At 39.8% G+C, this 22,372-nt stretch overlaps 1 protein-coding gene across 1 annotated transcript in view; it reads left to right on the top strand.

Moving 5' to 3' along the window:
• Positions 1-21,231, top strand: part of wdr11 (WD repeat domain 11) — a 43,281-nt gene extending 22,050 nt beyond the window's left edge. Inside the window, exons 13-29 of the mRNA XM_047351690.1 lie at positions 1,794-1,869; positions 3,628-3,736; positions 5,833-5,954; positions 6,418-6,565; positions 6,953-7,059; positions 8,673-8,787; positions 9,220-9,391; positions 9,553-9,661; positions 10,365-10,427; positions 11,114-11,179; positions 11,833-12,013; positions 12,733-12,828; positions 14,550-14,715; positions 14,837-14,934; positions 15,324-15,469; positions 15,966-16,045; positions 18,710-21,231. Of these exons, the coding sequence (XP_047207646.1) occupies positions 1,794-1,869; positions 3,628-3,736; positions 5,833-5,954; positions 6,418-6,565; positions 6,953-7,059; positions 8,673-8,787; positions 9,220-9,391; positions 9,553-9,661; positions 10,365-10,427; positions 11,114-11,179; positions 11,833-12,013; positions 12,733-12,828; positions 14,550-14,715; positions 14,837-14,934; positions 15,324-15,469; positions 15,966-16,045; positions 18,710-18,912 (2,057 nt within the window). The 3' untranslated portion in view covers positions 18,913-21,231. The remainder of the gene's footprint in view (positions 1-1,793; positions 1,870-3,627; positions 3,737-5,832; positions 5,955-6,417; positions 6,566-6,952; positions 7,060-8,672; positions 8,788-9,219; positions 9,392-9,552; positions 9,662-10,364; positions 10,428-11,113; positions 11,180-11,832; positions 12,014-12,732; positions 12,829-14,549; positions 14,716-14,836; positions 14,935-15,323; positions 15,470-15,965; positions 16,046-18,709) is intronic.
• Positions 21,232-22,372: the final 1,141 nt, after the last annotated feature.

Here is a 22,372-nt window from a genome sequence, read left to right as displayed (position 1 = left end):
TGATGTATTTAGTCTTGCGTAGGACTGTATAGATAAGAGAAAGGAAAGAAAGAACAAATCCAGTCAAAAATAAAAACAATTTTCATCTCTTAGTATGTCAGGAAATCACAAGCGGGAAAGAACTACACTATATTTATATATCAATGGTCAACTCAGCAACTCATAATGAAATTCCATATTTATGTGTATAGTTGGTGAATAGAATAATTTTCCTGTTACCAAACTGGTGTAACTCATTTAATCATTGAAAAGTGAATTTATTTCAGTAATTCAGTTCAATTCAATTCAATTCAGTTTTATTTATATAGGGCCAATTCACAACACATGTTGTCTCAAGGCACTTCACAACATTCAGGTACATACATTCCAATTAATCCTAACCATTGAACAGTGCAGTCAGATTCAGTTATTTATTCAAATTGGATAAAAAGTTTTTCTATCTAAGGAAACCCAGCAGATTGCATCCAGTCAGTGACTTGCAGCATTCCCTCCTCCCGGATGAGCATGTAGAGAGAGTGGACAGTCACTGGCGTTGACTTTGCAGCAATCCCTCATACTGAGCATGCATGTAGCGACAGTGGAGAGGAAAAACTCCCTTTTAACAGGAAGAAACCTCCAGCAGAACCAGAACCAGGCTCAGTGTGAGCGGCCATCTGCCACGACCGACTGGGGGTTTGAGAGAACAGAGCAGAGACACAAAAAGAACACAGAAGCACTGATCCAGGAGTTCTATGGAAAGGAAAAGTAAATGTTTGTTGATGTAGCCCCTTTAGTCGTTTCATCTAGAAAGAAAGAACAGATAAATTCTGAGCCAGTTTTCAAGGTTAGAGTCTGAAAGAGAGCACATACAGTTAGTCACAGTAAAAGCTCAGTCAATTGCTATGTCTAGGAGAGAGAAAGGGTTAAACACTGAAAGACAGGTCCATGTGGATCATTGGTAGAAGGTGAGCATTAAGTTGTTGCCAGCAGAAGCTCGGACGATTCCCCTCTCCAGAAAGGTGTCACAGGTAGACACAGAGCCGGGCCAGGTGTAGCTTCTAGGAAGAGAAAAGAGAGAACAAAGTTAAAAGCTGAAATAGCAGCTTTTCAAAAGTGAAACTTACATATATTAATTACACAGTGATATATTTTTAAAGTTAATGTCTGTTAATTTTGTGGACTATGGTTTACAGCTAACCTAAAATGTAGTTATTGAAACTTTAGAATTTCACATAAGATGAACATATTCATTGGAAATAATGCTAACCTGACAGTTGTCCAGCAGACAGTCATTGAGACCTTCCAAAGGAGGGTAAGCATATCCAAGCATATTAATAGAAAGTTCAACAGAAAGAAAATGTGTAGTAGAAAACGGTACACAGACCAAGGGACACTGCAGCCTTGATGGGATGGTGATGCAAAGCAAGTCCGGAGGAGATGCATGAGGGGTGGACAGTGGCTGGAGTCCGAACCACCACACATGAACGTATCCAGGACAAAGCCTACAACTTTCAATGTCTAATTAAGCTACTCCTAAACCGGAGACAATGTCTGAAGCATCTTATCTTAGCTAAGGGAAAAAATACCACTGGACTTTTCAACCCTGGGTTGGAGAGTGGAGAGACACAGATTATAAGTGGCTTAGAAGAAGGAATTACATTAAGGGAGGTCAGATTAAATTGCACTTTTTTGCCCCTTGCAGCTCCAGCAAGAGAGTAAAGGCAGGAAAGGCTGATTCAAAAGGAAAATTACATGAATTCGTTGTTTTGGATGTATGAGAAAACATTTTGTTAATCCTTCTCTCTGTGTGTTAGGCAGATGTTTTGCATTCAGAGGTGAGCGGGGGAACGATGAGCTGCCCATCGAAATGATTAAAGTGTCTCATCTCAAGTAAGTGCTGACCTCCTCCCGTGTGGAACAAACCAAATAACTAGCTAATACAAACAAAACAGTTTCAGATGCTTTCACTGCAGATACACAGACTTTATGCAGGCACACTACTTGTACCATGAATGCAAGTTTACCATGTAGATGTTTTACTGCAGTCTTTTTGAAAGATTAAACCATCAGAATTTAGTGGCTGATTAACAATCTCCATTTTCTTTTGTAAAGCTGCCATTTTTGGCCAATTCCAATTTTTCTTTAAGAACCATTCAATAAGATACAAGAACAGCATTCAAAATATATATTTTTTAGCCTACTTTTCCTGGGTGGAGGAGAGGTTATGTCACAAAATGTATATCAGATAGGATTCTCAGTAAAACAGGGTTTCAAAGTATTTTTATAAACAATAATAAAATAATTACAGACGTTTTAAACTGTTTTCATCCTCTAACATTATTCGTACAGTTAAGGTAGCATTATGAAATCAGTGGTCTCCATGTGTATTACCTTTTGAATGCAACTCTTTACCTCAACTCAGGTATTCAAAATGCTGCCAAACTTTCCACATCCGGCGTGTTCCAGTTTTTATTTCCTTTTATGTTGTCAGAGCAACAAGCCAATAAACAGTTTTTTCAGTTTTATGATTTGATAGTATAAAGAAAAAACAGTGTAGTGCTAACCGGGTATAAAAACTAGCTTAACACGACTTCAGATTAGCTGTTGCACAGTATCACTATTTATTTTAGGAGAAAACTAATGTTTGTAAGTAGTGTGTGAGAGACCACACATATTCATAATATGCCCATGGTAATAAAGAGATCCAGGTATTGCCAGTCAAATGTCTGTTGTTTCTTTACCTGCAAATATAGTCACCTCTAGAAAAACAAGATAGCAGTTTACGTCTTTGGATTGTTCAGGTCCTTGTTAACACAATACCACCTGCATCCCCGACCTGCAAGCCACAACTATATGTTAATTGTTGAAGCTTATAATACGACAATTAGAAAAGATCTGAAAGTCTAGCTTACTAAAACGTTTTCAGATCTCAGATCTGCATCTCAACAAACGTTTTGTGCAGACAGACCAGACCAAAATGTCATTGGTTGGCCAAACTTCACATAGCACTGCAATCAAATCTGAACTTTAACTTCAAACCAACGGTCAAGCACATTGGCACCTTGCTGAATAGCTGCACCTTAAGCCATGAACTTCTTTGTCTAATAAAGTGTTCTAGAGAAAAGTGTGGAGCCACCTATTCAATGGTTGGAGCTCTGCTGAAATTGGACCGTAAGAGAACAGCAATCTCAAAGGCAACCCTAAATCTGTAAGAGAATGACTGAAAGAAAAGAATTCAAGGTATTCTGACCATTAAAGTCCAGGCATGTGATTCGACTGCTTGGTGGACCTCAAGAGAGCTGTGGGACTTACTTTCAGCCCCCATTGAGATGAAGCAACATTATGAAGCAAACTCCTCTACAGCAAAGGGGAACACTACTAAAGTCAATGTCAAGCCAATCACTTGGACTTCGTGCAACAAAAGGTGGTTCTGTATGCTCTAAATCTTCTTTTGCACATTATTTCAGCGTTTCGGCTTGTTTTATTGCACCATGAATAAGGAAACTGTGGAGTAAAAAATGATTTAACTTTTTCCATGTTAGAGAGCAAATTAATCTTTTTTTAACAACATTAGACATTTGGTTTTTCTATTTCTCAAACATCTGTGGTTTGAGAATACAGATGTAAGATTGTGTTTCTGCTCCCCAGACAATACCTGGTGGTGGTGTTCAGAGACAAACCCTTGGAGCTGTGGGACATCAGGACAGGGACACTGCTCCGAGAAATGGCCAAGAACTTTCCCACTGTCACTGCGCTGGTACCACAGTTTTGTATACTAATGAAATCTGGATCCTTTTCTCATTCTGACAGTTTTGTTGTGTTAAAATAACATTTAAACATTACAGAAATAACGTCTTCCTTTAATGTATTGTAGGTGCATCTATTCAGAAAGAGTTTAACATTCAGCCATCTTTCATCCATTCTTTCTTTTCGCAAGTTTTGTATTAAAATCCTGACCCTGGTAGGAATATTATCAATAAATCCATCCGTCTGTCAGTCTATACAAGATCGTGTCACGGAGGGTAACATTTCCAGGAGGGAAACCTAGACAACCCTGACCACCGCGACACCCTCCAGTTCATTCTGGGGGATCCCAAGGCTATCATACAAGACACGTTATATAATCCTTTCAGCGAGTTCTGGGTTTTCCCCAGGGTCTCCTCCCATTGAGATGTTGCTAGAAAACCTCCAAAGGGCGACATCCTTATCAGATCCCTGAACCACCCAGATTGACGATGCAGATAAGCATTGGCTCTACTTCGAGTTCCCTCCGGACAATGAATTCATCGTGGGAATTTTATTTATGAACTCAAAATTGGTAAAATGGACAGGAAATTCTGTAAAATTCTGGGATATGGTCTGTATGAATCCAGACTCAGTTTCTTGCTCAGCAGCATGGGAGGTTGATAAGATTTGAGTGCAGATGCATGCTGTGGCTCTACCTACATGTTTAGCATATTTTAATCATTATTTTTTGCAGGTTTAATGTCAGCTCCATCCTTGGCACATTTGGTCTTTTGTGCCCAATGTTTTCAACACATAAACCTTCCTTTTTTTAAGTCCTACAGAGAAACATGAAACTAAAACATGTTGATTACTAGTGAAAAACAGATTTGAGTACTTTGACTTCAGGTTTATCATTGGTGTGAGTAAAGCCTTCAGCAATCCTGCACACAGGTATCAATTGTACCAGCCAATTCGAGGTGCCTAAACAGCATTCATATTTCTGATTCAGTCATACAGGACGCATTCTCAAACACTCACTTTCGCTAATCAAAGAACAGAAGATTCAAGTTGAGTATATCTGGTATGTTGTTACCCATCAGATTGGGACCTGCTGCATCATAGCACAGCCTTTTTGAGCTCCATACCACCATATTTGTACAAAAATGTTGAGTTGGAATATTATTGAAATGTATTTTGCAAAGTTACTGGGAAAATTGGTTAACAGTATAATAAAAATATCCACTGTTAATTTGAGAAGGATAAATTAATTATTAAATTATGAAGTACATAATGCTCTAATAGTCTTATAAAACCTCTTGCTCACCATAGGAAGGGGAAAGGCCTCCAAACCCTATACAGTGTACTGAAAAAAGCAAAACAATTACTACATTTTCAGCAGTTATATTTTGGCCTGGGCCAAGCTTATAAATAGTTATGGTTTCCAAATCTCACCATTCCTGTGGTTCCTGGTATCTGAGATACCAGAGAAAGTGTTGTCGTGGCCAGAGGTGTTGCCCCTCTGCCTGGTGTAGCTGCTCATTGCCAGTCAGCTGGCTGAAATATTGCTACTACACTTTCTTTTGCTTTTTTTATTCTTCCAATGAGCAAGTTTTAACATATTTCTATTTTTCCTATATAGTTATATTTAAAGAGGTGAATATTTCAGCTGATTATTTTTCAAACATATAGTGATGAATCCCATCAGCTGCTCCCTTATGTAGGGAGCAACTCATTACAACTTGCACAGAGACTTGTCAAGGTTTTATGCCCGATGACCTTTCTGAAGCAACCGGGATTCAAACCCAGGTCCCCCGCATCAAAGATGCGACCTTACTATGCTACACCACCAAGAGACTTAAGTATTGTTCAAACATAATTTACAGCAATTCAGTGGTGGATAAAAACAAATAGTCTCTGGTTGTTCGAAGAGATATTCAGAAAAGAAAGAAAAGATTAATTAGGTAAAAAACACCACTTGATTTGAATTCATAACCTGGAGCAGCATGATGTTAGGGAAACAAGATGGCATACATCTGATGACAGATCATCAATTTTAGTCATTAGGGAGTTTAGACCTGAATGGGAAAAACAATCTGCAAACATACATGTGTCTGTGTGTTTAAACAGGAATGGTCCCCATCCCACAATCTGAAGAGTCTGAAGAAAAAGCAGATAGCAGCGAGGGAGGCCATGGCCCGACAGACCGTGTCAGATGCAGAACAGAGTAGTGTTGAGTCCTCAGTCATCAGGTACATGTTAGAAGTTCATCAGTTTGTTCCTGAAGCATTTTAATTGGTTAGAACACACCACAGATTAAATAGTTTCAGATTTCTCTAATATTTCATATTTTATCGTTGTCTTTATGTTTTAATCTATCAGTGAAATAAACTTAAAACCACAGCCAGCCTGCTTGTGTGATAACAAATGCTAAATGATTATGTTCATGCATTTGGGAGACGCCTACATATGGGGATATAACGGCTAACAATAAGTTACTTAGAAGAAAGACCATTAGTAAGGTTCTGTCGGAGGTGACATGGGTGACGTTTTAGATATAGAGTGCAGAAAGCTTCATGTCACCACTCAGTCAATTATGTATAATGTTATCATGCTTATATTTAATAAATATAATGATTAATTATTACTCCTGGTTACTCGACCATGCAGTACCTAAAAGCTTTACCACTAAATCTGTGTCCTTACCCCCCGCAGCCTTCTGCAAGATGCTGAGAGCAAATCAGAAACCAGCCAGGCCATCTCAGCCAGGGAGCACTTTGTGTTCACAGACACTGATGGGCAGGTCTATCACATCACTGTGGAGGGCAACACGGTGAAAGACGGAGCACGAATCCCCCCTGATGTGAGTCCTGACCTTTGTTCTTTATCTTTACAGGTAAAGATAACCAAGGGTTTTTCCATCTGCTCTTGAATAATCTGAGGATTTGCTGCTATCAATAAGTCCTCTGCCTTTGTCACTGTTTGTGTTGTGTACTCTCTTGTGAAATCGTTTAATAGTTGCTTTGTCTGTCTGGTGAAACTCACATTGCACTGTTTGCTGGAGATTTTACTGTCAGTGATAGTTTTACTTATATCTTTGTGTCTGTAAAAAGTAAAAATGAATCCTGAAAATAGAACAGATTTGCTTCTATAACTAAGCCCTGGTCTAAAATGTTCACATTTTTTGTTAGGTTTGCTTTATAAAGTTTATGTGGGTGCTTCTTGAAGCTCTGTATAAACTTTTGTGCAGGGTAGCATGGGCAGTATCGCCTGCATTGCCTGGAAAGGCGACACTCTGGTGCTTGGAGATGTGGATGGCAATCTCAATTTCTGGGACCTTAAAGCTCGTTTGTCAAGGTAAAAGAAGTCCAGGATCAAACTTTAATCAGAAACTATTTGGTTACCCTTGAAATATTTAAAACTTCTAGGGTTGAAATGATCTGTTTGGCTATACTCTGCTTTTTTGTTCTGAGGAATGAATCGCTTCTAGCAACTTAGCTCTCTGGGAGGGTTACCTGTGCAAATAACACTGCCTCCAAATTCTGTACGTTCTCTATTAAATGAAACGCTTTTAGGAATTTTTCTTTTATAGGAAACACCTTGTATAAAAAAAAAGGTTTACCTGTCACTGTAGCGCACAACCTTTTTATCTTCACCTATCTTTAAAGGGGACACATCATGCTTTTAAATCCGTCCTTTTCCCACTTCAATCATTCAGTTGTGCTCCATATAAAGTGGAACTGCAATGCTTTGGTCAGAATTCCTTGTTATTGTAGCTCCATATTTACTTGAGCTTGGACTACAAAATTGCAGCGAGAAATAAAAATGGCTACATGAAATTGGTAGCTGGAAGTCCATGACCTTATTAAGCTGTTCTGCAGCAAATACTGTAATGTAATCGTACTCGTACTCGTCGTCTTCCGCTTATCCGGGACCGGGTCGCGGGGGCAGCAGACTCATTACAGACCCCCAGACGTCCCTCTCTCCAGACACCTCCTCCAGTTCCTCCAGGGGGAGCCCAAGGCGTTCCCAGGCCAGCCGAGAGACAAAGTCCCTCCAGCGTGTCCTGGGCCGTCCCCTGGGCCTCCTCCCGGTGGGACGTGCCTGGAACACCTCCCGAGGAAGGCGTCCAGGAGGCATCCGGTATAGATGCCCGAGCCACCTCAACTGGCTCCTCTCGATGTGGAGGAGCAGCGGCTCTACTCCGAGCCCCTCCTGGATGGCCGAGCTCCTCACCCTATGTCTAAGGGAGTGCCCGGCCACCCTACGGAGGAAGCTCATTTCAGCCGCTTGTATCCGTGATCTCGTTCTGTCGGTCATGACCCAAAGTTCATGGCCATAGGTGAGGGTAGGAACGTAGACCGACCAGTAAATTGAGAGCTTTGCTTTTCGGCTCAGCTCTCTCTTCACCACAACGGACCGGCACAGTGCCCCCATTACTGTGGCAACCGCACCGATCCGTCTGTCGATCTCCCGCTCCATTCTTTCCTTCACTCGTGAACAAGACCCCGAGATACTTGAACTCCTCCACTTGAGGCAGGAACTCCCCTCCAACCTGAAGAGGACAAGAACTATGGCCTCGGACTTGGAGGAGCTGATCCTCATCCCAGCCGCTTCACACTTGGCTGCGAACAAAAAACATAACAGAGAAAACTGAAGTTATTGTGAAAATATGACAATATATAAAGATATCTACGCAGCACCTAAAGACACTAAATTCAACTTTTCTGCACTCCTAAAGACTCCAAATATACAACAAAAATGTATTTAGAGGCTAAAAAAGTGGATTTTCTCATCATGTGTCCCCTTTTAAAAGCGGGCCCCCTTTAAATTCCCCTTTTGTTAGTTATGTATGTGCAACAAAACAGTACGTGTTATTGTGCATTCAGGACCATAAATGATGACCATAAATTTAAACAGTATGGAAACAGAGATGGAACCAATTCAATATGGGAAACTGATGTTCTCAGGGGGATTCCGACACATCGGGGCTGGGTGAAGAAGATCCGCTTCGCTCCTGGTAAGGGCAACCAAAAGCTGCTGGTTATGTACGCAGATGGAGCAGAAGTCTGGGACACCAAGGAGGTAAGGCTCTTTAAAAAGCCACCCAACGCAGTACCACTGAAACAACAGTAGAGTTTACTCCACGATTAGTACTTTTGGAGCACATAAAGCTCTAGGAACCATCACATAGCTGCCCCTACTCAGTAGAAAGAAGAAGAAAGTTGCTTCAGTGGTCTGCAAGTTTCTCTCGGTTGGGAGACATTTTCCATGGTGCTGAACTGAACAAATGATGTGCAAAAGTATTCAGCCCTTACTGGTTTCTTCTGTTTTTGCCTTTTTTCACTCTTAATGATAACCTGAGTAAAAACATAAAGAAATTTTCAAATGATAATTTCATTTATTAACGGAGAAAAGCTACAGTATGAGAGCAGTTAAATGAATGCTGAAATAATAAATATATTCTGCAGTAATAAACAAATATATAATTGATGTAACAGATTATTATTTTTTCAGGTCCAAATGGTCAGCAGTATGCGATTTGGACGCAATGTGAACTACCGCATCCTAGACATCGACTGGTGCACATCAGACAAAGTTGTGTTGGCTTCAGACGACGGCTGCATCCGAGTGTTGGAGATGGCCATGAAGTCCGCCAGTTACCGGATGGACGAACAGGACCTGACTGGTGAGCAAGGAAATGATTGTCAGGGATGAACAGGGTAAAATAATAAAATCTATGTGTGTTAAAGAGTAATGTGGTCTTTTAAGACCCAGCTACACTTCACTGGTATGTTAATGTCATTAAAGCCATGGCCTAACCTGTTTATCCCTGGGGAATATACACAGACCCAGTGTGGTGTCCTTACCTGCTGCTACCACGGGCTGCCCTCACTCTTAAGGCTTTCCTTCTCCTGCAGCCCTGGTCCGGGACCTTCACTATGGACATCACTCAGGTGTAAGTCTCTGTGGCTGAAAACAGTATCATCATCATAAAAAACTCAAAGAGGAAAATGTCTTCTGGTTGGTATTGAGGGGTTTGGGTAGCTAAGTTCAGATTAAACTGTGTTTTAGCTTTAGTTCAGTGCACAACCTGGTGATAAAGACAGATTTATCTGATTTATCATAAAGATTATCCACCTTTATTAACCTGTTTTCTGGCTGAGTCTCAATCAGCAGAAATATGAATCAGCAAAGTTAAATTCATTTCAAATCTTCATATTTCCATCCATTTTAATGCTCCACACTTGAAACTGCCTTTAGTTTGTTGGACTTATTTTGAAGCTGTAAAAGTAACATTTTTATAAAGATCTAAAAATAAAACAGGTATAAATAGGAAAATGTAAATGAGATAAAAAGTATATTTTTCTCAGTATTTAATCTGACTGAGTAGGATTAAAGAAACTGTTCAGCTTGCATGCAGCATAAGGCATGTATAAAAGAGTTTTTTTATTCCCTCTCTGTGCATCAGTGCTTCTATAAACTTATTCACAGATAAATCAGGAAGCTACTTTACCTACATTACATCTTGACCTCAGTAAGTCTTTTGGAATGAGATTTTAAATTGCTCTACTGTCAGGTTTTAATTTGATATTATACAAAATTTAATCTCAGGAAAATACAAACTAGCCATTTTACTGTCTGTGATCTCCCCATTTTAGAGATTACAGTGAAAAAGTCGAGATAAAAGGGCTGATCCAGGAGCAGCTCAACTCACTGTCAAAGTAAGTTTTACATGTCCTTTTAGAATGGCGAACATACTAGAGTATTTCAGTTTTGGCTCGACATGACATACACTCAGTGTCAGTAATTTAGGGCTTTTATTGGTTTGTTTAAGCAGGTTTTTCTGAGTAGAATGATCATACAACCTAAATGATTTTTGAAAACAACTGGGTGCAGACGTTGGCCTTAATAAATACATACAACCCCCTAACATTTGGATAGATGTGCCTTATCCAATTAAATAACCTTTTCGACCAATTCTGACTGGGCTCTGCTTTAGAGCCAGGTCTATTCTTTAATGGACAGTCCTGCTAAGAAGAGTGTTTTGTTATGCAGACGGAATCCGGCCAGAAACATGTTTCATTGAGATTCAAGATCTCATTTACAAGACAGACCCATAGAAAAGCCAACAATAAACTCAAGCTCATGCACCCAATTCTTGTTTTTCAAAAACATTACAGCTGTGTCGTTAGTTCACCCTGGAACAGAGAAGTTCAAATTCATCTTTAACAGCCAAAAAACGTATATGAAAATCATTCTGATGATGAGCATTTGTACACTATCAACTGTACCTGAAAGCTGTAATGCAAACACTTAGACTCACATGTGTTCTGGGGTCTGGTGGATAAGAACCGCCACACTTGTTCTGTTGTTCTGAAGAACTGTCTGTCTCTGATTGGTTCCTCAGTGATATGAAGAGCGTGCTTCAGGACCCAGAGCTCAGTCTTCTGCAGCGATGCCTGTTGATCTCGCGGTGGGTTATAGCTCTTATACCTCTGCAGATTGTACTAATATATGAGACTACAGTTATGGCTGCACAACACGACAGTTTGTAGTATGTTTAACTGATAACTGATGAGTTAATATTTAGAAGAAAGGCTAAAGCTGCTTTGGAGATATTGCTTTAAAACAAAACATCTTGGAAAAATAAATGATAGTCTTTCATTTATTTTGTCCCTTTTTAGTACGAGCACTAATCCCAGCAGCTCAGATCTTGTTTCTGCTCCAGTTCTCTTTTCTCGGAGCGACTCACACACCTGGAGTATCCAGTCTGAGCAGAAGTATAAAAGCTTCACCAGTTTCCAGACTTTTTTTACAACCTTGATTTATCAGGGAACTACAAAGCAACGCTTTCTTTCTTTGAATACTTTAACATCGTCACAATGGAAATCTCATAATCATAGTCTCTCCATTGGGCCATCCCAAGTTTTTATTTTATTGTTATTGTTGCAAGGTAACCTAGCAACAGCTGTGTCGCTGTGTTAAATTATGCTGAGAGATCTAAATTGATGGAAGAAAAAGCCAGAGTGATGCATCAGCTCGGAAATATAGGAGCTAGGATCATTAGTGAGAATTCTACTAAGGAAAATAATGAGTTTTAAATCTCCCCATTGTGTCTGACTCCAGGCTGTTTGGGGATGAGTCCGACCTTAACTTCTGGACAGTGGCGTCCCACTACCTGCAGCTGTTTGCACAGGCTCATCAGCTAAGCGTGATCACTGAAGGAGGGAGTGAAGAAACCCAGCCGTCATCTCAAAACCATCTGGACATTTGCCACGACATCTTGTGCGAAAGTTCTTACTTCCAGGTCAGTAAAAGGAGAGGCAGGGGAGATGGTTTTGCTTGTTCCTACATTTTCTACTGAGAAAACATGCTGAAGTTAAAGGGGTCAAATATCCCAGCAGGAAAATCCTCTTGGATGTGAGCTAAAGTCACGCACACAATCTAATAATGACGCTGTACAGTGCCTTACAAAGGTTTTCATAGTTCTTGAATTTTCTCACAGTCTCTTATGTGACAATCAAATACTTCAACGTATATTTTTTGGGGTTTTCCATGGGATTTTCTGTGATAACAATCCTTCTACATCTCAGTTTTGTACTGTTATGCGTGTTGATCCAAATCAAAGAAATTGAAGTTTCTGGTTGTAAAGTGACAATGTAAAAAAATTAAAGAAGTTTAAGGTACAAAATGCTGTAGATTCCTCTGTTGTCTCACTGAGGTCACATTTAGGAAGATAATTCATATTTTAAAGACTGGGATTACAATTCATTACTCTTTAGTTTATTCCCTCTGTATTTGTGTCTGATTATAGCCTCAATTTGGAGGCCTTGGCAGCAGGGCCCATGATCTGTTTTTGTAAAAAGATTTCATTTTCTTTCCCTTTTTTCCTCCCTAATCAGTTAAAGTCTGCTGTGCTTTATTACTATGTGTGTACCTGCCTCTTTTCTTCTGTGTTTTTCCAACACGTAAACATTTGAACATTAATCTTTAGAGGTCTTCTTCTCCACCTGTTTCCCTCAACAGAAGTCCCAGCTGGACCGAGTTCACTTGCAGGAGGTGAAGCGGTCCAGTTATGAACACACCAAGAAATGTGCTGATCAGCTCCTCCTGCTGGGTCAGGTAGGTACAACACCATCCTGGCACCGAAACCAGGGCTCCTTAGACTTCATGGTTACAAGTCCAAGTCTGAATCTGAACCTGGAGCAACTAGTGAAGAGTGAAACCCTTTTACTGAATTTGCTGACAGGCCTGCAGTTTGTTTATGACGCTAAGCTCCTCTGAGTGAAATGGGCACTTTAATAAGTAATTTAAACTCAAACTTGAGAAGATCAATTATGGTATATTTAATGGCTCAACAAATAATATGCCCTTTGCCTTCTGTAAGTTGTTTTTTACTTGATGTTTTACAAAGTAAACAGTCTTTAACCTTGAAAAGCATCTAATCAAATCACTAATGTTTACAACAGTCAGGTGGAAAAGTAAACCAATTTTATTAGGATTAATTAAATATTTCTGTAAAGTAAAAAAAAAAAAAACAGCTAAGTGTTTTGTTATAAAAAAAAGTATCACACATGATTCATACGGAAGTAAAGAAATTAAAAACTTGCTCCCCAGTTTCTGGACAGCTCTCCCTGCGCCAGCACAGAGTTCTCTGAGTTTTGCAAAGCTGCTGTAATGTTCTGACACTTCACCCTACTACATATGTAACTTTGTCATACATTTCTAAATGACTTTCTGACTCTGCACATTAAGCTACAAAAGGTCTTCAGTAAACAGCCGTCTTACTTAAGGATCTTTGCAGAGAAGGACGTTTGCTGAGGTGCTAGGATAACGTTAGCCCCTCGTTCTCTCTGCTCTGATATGACTCGATAGTTCGGAACGTATCAAGTCTTTTTTGTGGTTCCAGCTAATCATGCTGGGAAATAATGTAAGGAAAAAGTTCAGAAACTAAACTCTTTGCTTTGCTTTTGCTCAATAAATGATGTGATTTTCACATTGATTTAGATTTAACATGTATGATTTAAAAATCTTACCCACTAATTTGATTTCTTAGTGCAGATTCATTCAAAAATATAACATTTGCCATTTTACTAACTGTTTTTCAACTTTATATTCAGATTAAGTTGGAGTTGTTGATTTTTAAACAATGTCAAATTTAGCATTATGTTGTTTAAGTATTTATGGATTCTACAGAAAAGATCCAGCTACCATTTAAGCAAGTTCTATGTTATTTTTGTTTATTCGAATGCCTAGAATTTAATAAAAAACTTTGAAAGGTTAGAAATTTTAGTCTGGATAGGTATCAAAGTAAGTAATAAAAACCATGTAGAAACCTTGTATTGATGACAACTATCACAGCTGCATTTTGCACAGGCCTGGCCCACAGGAGAGCTGAATCTCAGCTCATCAGGTCACATCAGACAAACGGACAGTAATCAGTTGGAGCAAATACAGCTTCTCTTTTGCTGCTTTATCGCTGTAAACATCGGTGTAAAGGGTACACCCACAGATGGCAACATGATGGTCCCATAACACTTATTAATGAATGAGGCCTGATCCATTTAGTTGTAGTCCAGCTTTAAAGAACACTGTTCCACTTCTCAGCCATGCATACACACGTGAGTTGTAGATAGATCATAACCATTATAAGGACCATCAGTGCTGCTTCCATCCCCTCTCAGCTCTCTGATTGCAGGCTGCAATAAGACCCATTTGGCTTCCATGTACACCAGATTAAAATCATGATAATAAACATAATTACCCCTCACAGTCTCCTATGCTTACCTGCCTTGTTTGTCTGCACTACCGTAATACTCTCCTCATTTTGTTGTGGCTCTCAGACTGACCGGGCAGTGCAATTACTGCTGGAGACAAGTGCAGATAACCCCAGCTACTACTGTGACTCACTCAAAGCCTGCCTAGTGACCACCATCACCTCCTCAGGTCCCTCACAGTCTACAATCAAACTAGTGGCCACTAATATGATCGCTAATGGCAAACTTGCAGGTAACTGATTTCCTGTTACAACCTCTTGTCTGTTTCGTCAATTAAAATGATGCAAAATGTAAGAGTGTCAGTAGTTTTTTTTTCTCCTTCACACATGTCTGTGGATCATTTTGGCTTTCAGAGGGAGTCCAGTTGTTGTGTTTGATCGACAAGGCAGCGGATGCCTGCCGCTACCTGCAGACCTACGGGGAGTGGAACCGAGCTGCGTGGCTTGCTAAGGTAACTCAGCAATTTCCTTATAGTTTTAAAGGTGGGAATCGGGGATCCTTTGCCGTCTGGCAAATTATGAATTTTGATTTTAATATTTTCCATGTCTGCAAAAGTTTGAAAAAAGAAAGCATTTGTATTTTCAGACTATTTCTAAAATGTTTAAAAAATGCTTACATCCATCCATTTTGCAGAACTATTATTGTTCATTTTGTCTTTACTTAAAAATTTGGAAATGTGTAGAGAAGCATGTAGAGTTTTAGATGAGCACGATTCCTGACAGTTCTGTGTTCTTTCTCCCACTCCCCTACCCTCCAGTCTAAGTTATGTTTGTGCATTGTATGTACAACCTTTCCTGTTTGAAAGTTTCCGTCTCTTGTGTGTTGTGCGTATGTTTCCAGGTTCGCTTGAATTCAGCAGAAAGCTCCGACGTGCTGAAGCGCTGGGCAGAACACCTGTGCTCCCCTCAGGTCAACCAGAAATCCAAAGCCATCATGGTGCTACTGTCCCTGGGCTGCTTTTACAAAGTGGGAGAGATGCTGCACAAGTAAGAGATTCAGTGCTCATCAAGATTTTTATTCAGTATTTGAAAATGTTTACAATATCTCTAAAATGTCCTTTTCTTGATTATTTGCATATAAATTAAACTTTTATTACACTAAATAATACATTAGATATAATTTCACATAACTATTTATTGTTTATTTTAATAACATATTTAATAAAAAAACATTTTAAATATTTTTATAATATATTTAATAAAAAAACATTTATCCTGAAACTTTAACATTGGACTCTCTAAATTTGAGTATTGAGGGTCACTCCATAGTGTGTAGTATGAACCCTTTGTACCAGTATTTTCTTCTTCTCAGGGATGCTCCTGGCAGCAGGAAGATCTCAGTGAATTACAGCCATCAGGGCAACTGGGTTGATGAGTGCTTCATGATCTCACATGAAGACTGGGATGATACTGTTCTTTGGCAATAGTTCTAACCTCCTCTTGTGGGTTTCTTTTCTTCTGTTCTCTCCACCTGCTGGGGCAGTATGAGGTACTTTGATCGTGCTGCCCTCTTCATTGAGGCTTGTCTGAAATACGGTGTAATGGAGGCCAACGACTCTTCCAATATCCTTTTTTGTGGTCCCGTTATAACACTTAATGTGTCTTATGTAACCAAAGACAGCGTTGGTTGCTTGATCTGTTTCTTTCTCTTTGCCACAGGCATCTTGCAGTCCATGAAAGTCCCTTTATATTGTTAAAATCTTTTAAGGTAGATAAATATATAAAACAGAAAATAAATATATTTTGTCACATGCAGTGCCTTGTAAAAGTATTCATACTCAAACTTTTTTTACTTTTTGTCACATTACAAAAATGAACCTCGGTGTATTTTATTAGAATTTAATGTGGTAAGATGTAAATGGCGCAAAATTGTGAAGTGAAAGGAAAATGATAGATGGTTTTTCTGAAAAGTGTGGCCTGTGTTTTCATTCAGACCCTTAAACATAATCCAGTGCAACCAGTTGATTCAGATGTGTGGTGGACTGCTAACACTTCACATTCTAATGAACACACTGTCCCCACAAAGAAACATGGTGCTGGCAACATCATGCTGTGGCGATGGTTTTCTCTGGCAGTCTAAGGGAAGCTGGTCAGAGGTGATTTTATTTATTTATTTTTTACCTTGTTACAATTTAGCCTCATTAAGGTCCACAATTTCATTTTTAAGAGGGAAGATTGATGGATCTAAACACAAAGCATCCCTGGAAGAAAACCTATTAGAGGCTGCAAAGCACCTGAGAATGGGTTGGAGGTTCACCTTCCAGCAGGACAATGACTCCGAACAGACAGCCAGTGCTACAATTTAATGTTTAGATGAGGGGTGCCCAAGTCCAGTCCTCCAGAGCTACTTACTATCGCGCAACATTTAGATACATCCCTTCTCCATTACACCGGGATCAAAGGAATGGCTCATTACCAGGGCTATGCAGAGATGAATGGCCTGCTAATGAGGCAATTCAGTCATTAGATTAAGTGTGTTGGAGAAGGGATCCATCTAAAAGTTGCAGTATAGTAGCTCTCGAGGTCTTCATTTGGGTTCATTTGGCCCAGTCAAAGTCCAGACCTAAATCCAACTAAGAATTTGTAGCAAGGCTTCACAGATGTGGTCTATCCTGACTGAGCTTGAGCTATTTTCTAAAGAACAATGGGCAAAAAGTTGGATCTGAAAAAACTGGTAGAAACATTTTAGCCACACTTTTTAGGTTTTTATTAGTAATAAATGTTGAATACAGTGTATTATTTTCTTCTCAGTAATACTCAGTATTTAGCTCCATCCATCTTCACAGCACCTCTGACTAGCTTCCCTGTCCCTGCTAGGGGACAAAAATCCCATCAGCATGATACTGCCCACAGCTTGTTTCATAGTGTGTCCAATGTGTTGCTCAACCCCACAGGTCACTTATGAAGGCAAGTCATTGCATTGGATTTCATTTAGGGGTTTCAGAGTAAAAGGGGGACAAATACATGTGAACGCTGCACTTTTCAGATTTTTAGTTGCTGAAAAGGTTAAAAACCATGTGTCCTTTTCCTTCTGCTTCATAAATATGCACTACTTGGTACTGGTCGCATAGAATCCCAGTAAAACACATTGAGATGTGGCCAAAAGTGTTCACGGAATGTGAATACTTTTAGAAGACACTTTACACAAAAATATGAAGAAATGACAAGTCCTTGTTTTCAAAATTTAATCCAAATCTTTTTCAGAAAAGAATGTATCGTCTTATTCAAAATGTAACAATGAACAAGAGAAGTGAAAGAATATTAGAAAAATAAAACATTATTCAGTCTGTAAATGTTAAGGGAGACCAGGCCATGCTCTGTTGTTGGAGGACTTACAGTAACATTGTCATTAAAGAAAAACCTGATAAACCCCTAATGGAGCTGTTTGTTAAACTTTACTGGGTAATTGTCTGGTTACAGGCGCTCCACAAAATATTCAGAAAAGCAATTAAGGGCCAGCTCGAACAGAGAAATAAGTGTGTACTTATTTTCAGTTTGACTGAAACAACCAGTCTCAGATTGGAGGAGGCCAAAGTCGGCGCAGTCAGGTGTGCAGCTTTGCAGCAAAAACTCGCGTCTGGAAGACCATTAATACAAAAGATGCCATTCAGGTGTAATGCTGTGGTTTGTGGAAGATTGGATAATAAACAGGTTCTGTTTTTTAGCAGGTTGTGACCATTTCTTCAAATACTCGAAAAACAAAAATATCCTCTTGTAAATGAGAAAGTGCTAATCGTGTAGAAGCAACGAACACGAAATAGAAGCACTGAAGCTTGTATTTGATGGTGTTCGGTGTGTGCAAACTCCGGTTTCTAATTCTGAAACTAGACGTAAGTTAGATCTGCACCAAGGTAATGGTGTAATGAAGTCCACCTTTATGTATGCAAAAGACAGAGCAAATATAAATGTATTCTCAAAGACCAGTGCTGCTTGTGTCCTTCAGATTGCTGGAAAAAATACTGCAGAAAGCTGATTGTAATTTTGAATCCAGAGATGAAAATGGGGAATTGATCATCTCTTTCAGTGGGGTGTGCATGCCATTTTTGCAAATAATAACTTATACGGTGAACAAGCATTCTGAATTTGATTCGTCCCTGGTGCTGCCTAATGTTTTCAAAGTTTTAAAGAGTGCCTTGTCAGATCAGCGTCTATAACTGCTCTGTGAATTCTATTTTAAGTGTTTACATGTTGCACTGAGGTGTTGTCCTCCTTGACTCATATCTGCACATAAACTCATTGAGGCTGCATTTTTGGACTATGCACGGCTGTTGCGTTCGCTGGGCCTGCGGGAGGGTGCCGCTTTGTGGGCGTCACGAGCCGGCAGCGCCGGAGAGCAGCTGATGGAGGAGCTCTTCCAAGGAGAAGGAGGCGTTCCCGAAGCTGTCCTTGATGAAGACAAAGTGGAAGTGGGACTGGAGAGCACAGAGTAAATGGATGAGAGGCTCCTCTGATTCTTTCATAAATTCATCGGGAACGAACTCTAGATCAGCATCCAGGAAACTCATGGTGATCATCTCTGCATCATTGAAGAGAAAATATATGTGAGGTGTTTATTCTTTGTAAGGTTTTTACTGGAGACTATCTGTGGCTGTTATGAGGTTGAGTTTTCTTAACACTTGATGTAAACAGTGTGTGTTTGTGTTCATCTATAAATGCATGTAACAGCCCAAGAAGAAACACACTTACTGTCCCCATCACCTGACTGTCACTCCATGTTGCTTAGCACATTTAAAGCCCTGAATGCTTCTTTTCTGGATGGTTACTTTCTTTGCTAGTATTGGTGAGTACTGCTGCAGCTCCTTGGGAGTCACTGAAAAAAAGGATCTCTGTCCTTTTGAAAATGTTGTGTAACTGTGCCCCATGGGGGACCTTCTTGATTTAATAATTGCACTTTTAATTTTTCACCTAAGATTTTATCATTTGAATGGAGAACTTGTTTTAACTGTCCATGTAATCATGCACAGATACACAAACACAAATCAATTTGTTCTCGACTCATTCACTAGAACCTTTTGCTACACAGGCATCTCTACTTGTTCCAGTCTAATGGTGATTAAGTTATACACCTAGGCCACCCTGTTCTGGTTAGACACTTATCAGGTTGATATCTGAGGACTGGTACCAGAGTGATGCAGGTAATCAGATATACACCATTCCAATTAACTTCAGGGAATGCTTTGGCTGTTTTTATGGAGACCTGCAAAAATAGTTTGCTGTCTGTGTATTTCTGATGTTTCTGTAATGAAGTTCTTCTGTGCTGTTGACTACAAACAGAGCTGTCAAACTGTGTTCACCAGACCTCTGAAACATACAGTATAACCAGTCTGTGCTGCTCCCGTCGCTGCTTATCACAATTACAAAACCTGACTTCCTGAAATGATGCCTTGCATTCATGCCCCTTGGACTTCTTTACAACTACAAAATTCTTTGTACTTTATTGGGAATATACATGATGGACCAACACAAAGTAACACATACATAATTGGAAGTACACTCTCAGCAACAAGTCTGTCCCCCAACTTCGCATATCTAGAGACTGAAAAAAAAATTCTGCCCGTTATCAGAATAGCTCAAGCTCAGTCAGATTGGATGGAGAGCTTCTGAACATCTATTTTCAAGTCTTGCCACAGATGTGCAACTACATTTATTTCTGTGCTTTGACTGGGCCATTCTGACGTGAAGATGCTTTGATCTAACTGATTCCATTGTACCTCAGGATGTGTGTTTAGTGATGTTCTACTACTGGAAGGTGAACCTCCAGCCCAGTCTCGAGTCCTCTGCAGCCTCTAACAACCTTTCTTCCAGGATTGTCATGTAATTGTTTCCATTCATCATTTCTGAGCAGCTTCCCTGTCCCTGCTTTAGAAAAGCATCACCACAGCATGATGCTGCCCCTGCCATATTTCACCATGTATATTTTGTGTTCAGGGTTTTGATCGTTTTACGCCTTACAGGTGACTTCTGACACAGGTAGTTGCATTGGATTTTATTTAGGGGTGTCAGAGTAAAGGGAACATGATACAAATGCACACCACACTTTTTAGAATTTTATTTGTGTAAAGGTTTTTTCCTTCCACTTCACAATTATGCACATTTTATGTTGGTCTGTGATATAAAATCCCAGTAGAATACATAAAAATTTGTGGTTGTAATGTGGCAAAAAAAAAGCAAGTTTGAGGGGTGGGAATACTTTTGCAGGGTGCAGTAGTTTCCACCTGATGGCACCTGTCCTCTGCTCTCCTGTCGTTCTGTACATCCTGAACATATCCTGAAGATCAAAACCATCAGCGTGACATGGCAAGGATTTCAGTGTGCGTCGCACCGAAAGACCAAACACTAGCTTTTAGTGTTGATGTTTTTCTTTCATTTTGTACTACTGTAAAAACCTAAAACAGTGTTGCTATGGGAAACCAAGTCCACTGATGGCTCCGCTAACAGACATCGAGGACCCGCGATCCAGTGTACGATTTGCTGTAGTGTATCTTATTCTGTGTATCTACCTGTGTGACAGCATTGTGAAGACATGTACTGGTTTTCTCATTAGACCACATGTTTAATAATAATTGCTGCTTTTCTTTATATGTACAATGCAGTTATACTGTTGAAAATCCTGGCATGTAGACAGGTCTTTAACTGTATATTTTCTAAGAAGAGAAATCGTTATAGGTAATTTTTTCCTCTGTCTGTTCAAACCGGATTCTGAAGCTTTTCGGCAAGATAAAGAATATATGTGCATCTGAATGACAATACAAAATGTGTTGAGTTTTTTTCCACCCACCTATATGAATATGTTAACACAAGAGGGCGCTCTTCTCTTAGAACGTGTTGAACATCTCCAGCACTTTGTTGTGTAAAAGCTGAAAGGTCTTTTTAATATTATTCCTGATCCTCTGTGAATTCCAACCCAGGTAGGCTGAATTTTAATGTTTGCTCATTTATCAAACTGTCCTTTAAGTGAATTAGACACTGCATGAGCCACTTCCGCAGTTAATTAACTTCTTTTCTGCTCAGGAGGAGGGCCAACAGCTGGCCCCTGCTCGCTGCCCAGGTCTAACCGTTTTCACCCTTTTCATCGCCTCAGATTTATTCTTCCATCTGTATTCTGCTTCTCTTCCTTGTCCCTGCAGAAAAAAACTCAACACAAAAGAGAAGAAAAACTGTCTGGAACACACAGGCTACCAAATGACTTGCTTGTGCTCCTTTTAATGGCTTGATGAATAACTGCCGGAGAGCTGTTACAGCCAGGTCATCAGTATGCATGCAGGGCCTCACCACAGGTTTTCTCCTACTACCACCCAGCTACCTACAACAGCAACTCCAATCCAGCTCTATAGTTCCCTTTTCCGACTTCTGCTTCTTTTCTACTTTTTCTGCATGTGAATACAACCTGGCAGACTTGTGTTTTCACTGCACCACCTCCATTCATTTCCTTGAAGACTTGTTTCCATCTGCTGCTTGGCTTTTACCTCTTAGTGCCTGCCTCCTTCTGAAACTGGATTGAAAGCAGGCAGAAACACAAGGAGACGTATCCTGAGAGCCAAATCTGTGAGAAGCACTTGGAGGCCATTGCTCTGTTTCAACCACAGACACCAGTATATTTTCGAGGGGTTTTATGTGATAGTCCAGTGGTTCTCAAACTTTTTACAACAGTTGCCACGACAACAAATATGTTTTTGAAGCACTACCATTAATTTGAAACGATACTACTACAGATCTTGAATGTTTTCAGTTTCTGTCCCACAAAAAGGAAGAAGATTGGTCACTGGATTAATTGATGGATAGTATGATGTGGGAATGTTTGTCTTCAGCTGAGATTCAAGAGATTGACTAAATTACCCGTTAATTTAGTCAATCTCTTGAAGACTGTTTACAAAAGAGCTGACTTCTGCA

This window comes from Girardinichthys multiradiatus, chromosome 22 (assembly GCF_021462225.1).
Source record: "Girardinichthys multiradiatus isolate DD_20200921_A chromosome 22, DD_fGirMul_XY1, whole genome shotgun sequence".
In the NCBI taxonomy this organism is placed as follows: Eukaryota; Metazoa; Chordata; class Actinopteri; order Cyprinodontiformes; family Goodeidae; genus Girardinichthys; species Girardinichthys multiradiatus.
This window is presented reverse-complemented; position numbering and strand designations above follow the sequence as displayed.